Genomic DNA, 6,000 nt, shown 5'->3' on the forward strand with positions numbered 1-6,000 from the left:
TACTGATTGTACAGCCAGTCACAAACTTCAATGACCGTGTTCAAATGCTAACCGCGTCGCGGCGCTCAGCAGCCTTTAATTCATTCGCGTATATCGCGAACTGCATGAATTAGCCACGTGGTGATGAGAGAGAGAAAAAAAAGATAATTAAAGGAAGAAAGATAGAAAACGAAGGACAAAAGACAGACATTCGTCATTCACAAACGATCGAGAGGGAACTGCAGCACGAAAGGAAATCGCGTATTGGAGACTGGGAGAATATTTTACGCTGCATTCGGCACAGATAACCTACACGCGGCGCATTCATAGCCGGGGGGCCCGCCGAAAGCCACGCTATACGCAGAGCAGCTGCTGCGGCGCCCTACGATGCCACGCAATAATGCAGGGCACAGGCTGCGGAGACAGCTGCCGCAGGAGCGATGGCTGTCATGGTTGTTTCGCACGCACTTATCAGCGAGTGGCCTGTCAGGCACCCTCGGCAGGTGGGGACGCAGCGGGCGCGCGCATCTCACTCTCACCTGCTCGGCCGGCCCCTTCTGGAGAGTCAACAATCCACTACTAGTCCGACGAAGCGGTCTGTGCCACCACGGAGGGAGAGAGAAACGCCCAGCAACGTCCTTGCGCGACGAGGTCCCGTCCACCACTTATCCGCAACAACGAAAGAAATGCCAGCCTCGGACAAATATCTCGCCCACCCCCTCTGCGGGCGATCCACTCGAGACGATTGCCGTGTTGTTCAAGGAAAGATGGCAACAGCTGAGGTTCGAGGCTACGTTTCTGGAATGCGTTTACGTTTCATGACTGCTCGCCCTCCCTATGTTAATAAATTAGTCCACCATTCGTTGTCGATTGCTGTTATCATTTGTGCTTGCGAAAAGTCCGAAGAACAAATGCATACCTGCCAACTTTTTGCGAGAGATACGCGCTTTATTTAGCGATCACTGATCTTTAGACGTAGCACGCTGTTTTTATACCACGGTGCCTTTTTCACTGACTATGTTGTTGCCGATGTCGCCTGCTTCAGGAACTTGTTTGTAAAACTTGCTCAAAGCAACTCCCTTTCTTACGTCCTTTCCCCACCAGAAAACTTCTAGCGGAGGCTTCGCAGTGCAACGAGCGAAACCTTTACATTTGCTAAAACTTGACGAACATTAGTAAAATCACAAAACGAGCCCAAATTCACAAACTTTAGGAAAATTCGGGAGAGATTGCAAATATGCAAATGGAGCGTAGAGCACCGCAGACCACTCTGTAAATTAGCTAGAAACACACTGTTAAGGCTTTAAAAAGATCAACGGAAACAACCGGTATGATGTGCAGCACGCGGGACGCGAACGTTCCAGAATTTATCCAAGGTGAAACGGAGAAAGCTACGACCCTTCTTGCGTCATTCTCAGAAACACACTGCACTGCTGAGCCGTTCTGCTTGCCCTTCTGCTTGCTCTTCTGTCAAGCGTTATCCTTATTACCGATGTCACAAATTGCAACAGCGAAAAAAGGCCGCTCACGAACGTCTATAGTTTGTGTCACACTGCGAACAGCGGGCTGCACGCTCGTGACGTCACCACCGCTCGCTGTGAAGCACACTTGCTTCGTCAAAGGAGAGAACGCACTGTCGTCTCTCTACGGGGCGCCGCAGAGGTCCCGACGCAACTTGGACGAGACAAATCACCCGTCGCGAAAAGGGGTGACCTATCGAAGGAAGAATAAACTGCACTAGGCAATGTTACTCAGACAGGAGAAATAACAGATCTGCTACGTTGGTGCTTTCAAATTCACCGATTTCTCCAAGATCTTCGTGGCCGTTTTTTTTTAAAAAAGAAAGAAAGATTGAAGAAAAGAAACGAAAACACAACTTATGACAATGGAGGTCCAGGAGTTACTGTGCTGGCCCACCATGTTAAACAACTTGGACAAGTATACGGTAAATCAGGTCGGGTGAACTATCACATATGAGTGAATCAAGTGTCTGACAATATTCCAGACGCCCGGCCATGCTCACACTCACAAAAACAGCAAAAGAGGCAAAAGAGAAAGAAACAATTACTTGCGGATTGCATTGGAACAGCTGAAAACTTTGCTTCCTTCCGGCATATCTCTACAGCTTCGCCGAGACCACTGTAGGTACCGAATCCCCCCCCCCCCCCCCTTCAAAGCAACTGGGGTAAAAAATACCGTTTTTATCCTGAATTTTCCAGAACCGACAAGTTTCTGGACATTTCCTCGTTTTCCCTGAAGTAGTACCCTTAAGAAAATGAACTTCATTGTCTTCTATTCTCATTTCTTTTGAAAACCAGTAAATACGACAATGCCCGTTTATTGTAGCTCACGGCGCAGGTTCTCACGAGCCGGTTCTCAAAATTATGACGTTGACCGATGTGCGGACCGCGTATTCAGAGTTGCTACACCACATGAATCCTGACAAAGTGTATTTAGAAGAAACCCAGGTGGGAAAAACAACTATCCGCGGCTTGTTACGAGGGCACCCTTAGATCATCGCTGTTTCGAAATGCTCATCCTAGCCTTTTACGAGTATCACAAACCCTTGTGTCACAGGCTGAAACACTTGCTCGAGCAATCGTAAATCTATGACGCAGTACCTCACTACTATAAAGTTGCAACAAAGACGCTGCAATTGCAGGTGTACTACGTCGTTCCCGTCTGTCCGAGCCACCCCAACTCTCATTTTACAAGCCAAGGAACCAGGCCGCACAAGAAAACTCCACGTTGCAATTTGTTGGGACCGTTTATGACTCGTCTAGAACAGCAGGCATACAGAAAAAAAAGAGAGCAAGGAGACAACTGGAGAATAAGAATAGCAGGGCCGTCAACTACCAGAACCGCAAGAGCGGATGCGGGAGTGCCCGTGACGACTAGATAACGTCAGCGCGCGGGTTTGCAGAGAAACATCCCTTCGGCACGGCCAATTCGACACATGAAGCTCAACTAAGCTCACACGTGCGTTTCCCCCGAGCAGCGCCACTCGCTGCGTTCGCACTATGTCGGCAATCCTTATCACCTCCCAATGTCTCCTCCTCACGAAGCATGCCTCTCGAGAAGAGCGGCTATCATTCAGAGAAGGAAAAGAGGCGTCCTTGATCCACATTCGTATGACATTTCTTTATTTTTTTTCTCTTCCTCGTAGAACGTCCCGAGTGGCCTACAGCGCAACAGCGTTCCATTTCCTTGCCGCGAACGTTACGTAACGCGAAGAACGGGACCGTCTGCTACTCGTCCCGGTTAAGCGCTCGAGGCACACACCGGGAAAAAAAATCGCCAGGTAGAAAAAGGAAAGGAAAAAAAGACTAAAAAGTAAATAACCTGCTGCTTACAGGCAAGTGGGCCGCGTTCTGAGGAGACGCGGCGAAATTCGAACAGGTGAGGCAGGAGCGCACTTAGAAATGCAGACATCATAAAATCGACCTTGATGCGAGCGAGAGGTCAGTTACATACAAACAACGGCGTGGATTGAGTCAATGCTTCTCGCAGTGGCCATATGCCACTTCGTTCTCTGTAAATGCGTGAGCTACGACAGTGGCCGCACAAGCCCTAACAGTTACTTATGCGTAAAACGTTTGTTTACATTCACTTAGAGAAGTGGAATTCCGAATTTCAGTGTAACCTAGAATTGAGAACGTTCACAAGCATCACATATTGTTAAATGAGAGCTGTAGTGGCTTTCATACTTTTGCTGGTGGCAAAAACAATGGCACCACAAATTATCAACCATGTCTGAGTAGCCGCGGGAACCGGGCATACAAATCTCGCTCCGGCCTGGAGCAAGGTTAATATGCTAGTGTTAACAACGCTGTAAGGACAAAAGGCAGTTACAGTCATGGTGTCAACTAACACCATCACCAACCGCGTCAGTTCTAATTTTTCAGTGCGCTACAAGGTTGGCAAGACAGCGGAACACGGCAGCTGCCTGGCGTAACGGCAAGAAAGCCCGAGCACGGCGATCAGCTGACGGCCACGCGAACATTCGCACGGTCTCAGGGCCCTCCGAAATGCGGGAGGCCCCCAAGACGCGGCCGCGTGGCGTCAGATGCACGGGGGACGCGCCATACGTAGCCCGCGAAAACCGACCGACCGGACGCACCGCCGGCTGGCCGGCCGGCAGACCGAGCCGCCATAAAAAGCCACCGCGGCGCGTCGTCGCAGCTGATTCGGGGCAAGAGCGAGAGGACGAGAGTGAAGGAAGCACTGACGCGACGGAAAGGGACCACCGGAGAGCGAGGAAGGAGAGCGGGGGGCCGCGTCGCCGGTCCACAGCTGCTGCTCCCTGGATGCGAGCCAGCGAGGAAGACGGCCCACACCAGCGCCGCCATTACCCGGCGGCGTCGGCGAGCAGCAGCGACGCAGCAGCATGCACGCACCGCCGCTTGGCCGCGCCAGCCAAGCCAAGTCACACAAAGGCCCCAGCCAGCCGCGTCGCGCCCGTCGGCGGCGGCGCGCTGGGTTCCGCGTCGAGTTCGAAAAAAACGCGCCCCTAACGCGGCCGCCGGCGACTGGACGCGGCTCGTAGTCGGGCACAGCGAGGGCTTTATTAAACACGCACAAGCGGCAACAATGCTGCGGAGAAGTGCACCACAAAACGAGGCACAAGGGAGGAGAGGCCTCGTGCAAAGCGTCCACCACGTGGTGCAGCAGCTGGCACACGCCTGCTTCGCAAGGTCGCAATTGTGCAGAAAACACGTTATACGTCAGGAAAAAGCGTGCAATGGGGAGTAACATGCCCCTCAAAATACAAAGCAATAAAATAATCCACTCGCAACAATAATTCACAAACATCGACGGCGCTTGCGACGATGAAGCCGGCGCGCCCGTTTAAAGGGCCACGGCGGGAGAGTCAGCTGAGCGCGCAAATTTTGAAAAATATCGGCACTGCCTAGGGTGATAGCTACACAAAATTAGTGTGGCGGAAAAACGCACGTGAACTGAAGGATTTCGCACAGCCAATCGAACGATCACGGCGGTCAGCGGCACCGTCAACGTGCACGAGGGAGGCTTGTTCGAACAGCTGGCTTCGAAGACGGAGCCGCGGCGCAAACAGCTGCTGGCTTGCCGGCGACGCCCGACATCGTGGAACCAGAGGTGGCAGCGACGCAAAAGCCCGACGCGTGCGAAGCGTCCAAAACACAGCGAAACTTGGAGGAACCGGGAGTGGCGGCGTCGAGCACGCGAGAAGCGCACCGCCGAGCGCCGGGAGAAACGTCACACCCTTACCTGACCAGGCTGCCGATCACTTCTTCTTCTTGCCGACGAAAATCGTTGAATATCCGCCGTTTTTCCGAGCTCCGATGGTATAACGCCATCACCCGGTAGCACGTATCCACAAAAACAGGTGTAATCTGGTTGATCTCCCGCACCAAATCGAAAAATCCGCCGCTGCTATTTACAAAGGCGCCTCCGCTTGATTCACCGAATGGCTACCTTTGGCGGGAAACGCGGCGGGCGTGCGAGTGTGTATCCTTCCGCGGCCCGGCGAAAATGCGACATCCGTGAAGAGCGCTACACTGCCGTAAAAAACATCTAGATACTCAAAATAAGTATTGATAATCGCGCTACTTTGCACAGATAGTCAAGTGAGCAACGCATTTTTGCAAAACCGGCAGAACTACTTTCTGGAGCGCACTCCGTTTGCTGCCTTGCATGTCTATCAGCTGTCGAGCTGGCAGGAACACGCTTTCAGCTGAGACCCCGTCTTGAGAGAACTGACACCACCATTAAAGCATTCTTCATTTGTAAGCACTGTGCTTCTTTTAAAACAAAGTAAAAATTTTATATAGAGCTTAACGCATATGTCTAATTGTACTTGCGTTGTTAAAAAAGTTTTGCATTAGTATTCAACAATAAACTCAAATGTTTTTTTTAATTCTGACTCCATTTTCTCTATAGTAAGCTACTACGTCGGGAATTCCGGCCGACCAATAGGAGGAGAGTCACGTGACTGAAGAGTCGTTACGTCAATCAATAGTGGCGGGAACCGCCGCATCTGTT

The 6,000-nt window shown here is 51.5% G+C and overlaps 1 protein-coding gene across 1 annotated transcript in view; it reads right to left on the minus strand.

The window, feature by feature from the left end:
- The window catches only part of crp (transcription factor cropped), a 68,423-nt gene extending 62,980 nt beyond the window's left edge, over window positions 1–5,443 (minus strand). The window contains exon 1 of the mRNA XM_050184392.3: window positions 5,227–5,443. Coding sequence (XP_050040349.1) covers window positions 5,227–5,315 — 89 coding nt within the window. The 5' untranslated portion in view covers window positions 5,316–5,443. The remainder of the gene's footprint in view (window positions 1–5,226) is intronic.
- Window positions 5,444–6,000: the final 557 nt, after the last annotated feature.

The sequence above is a fragment of the Dermacentor andersoni genome, chromosome 4 (genome assembly GCF_023375885.2).
Source record: "Dermacentor andersoni chromosome 4, qqDerAnde1_hic_scaffold, whole genome shotgun sequence".
NCBI classification, from domain to species: Eukaryota; Metazoa; Arthropoda; class Arachnida; order Ixodida; family Ixodidae; genus Dermacentor; species Dermacentor andersoni.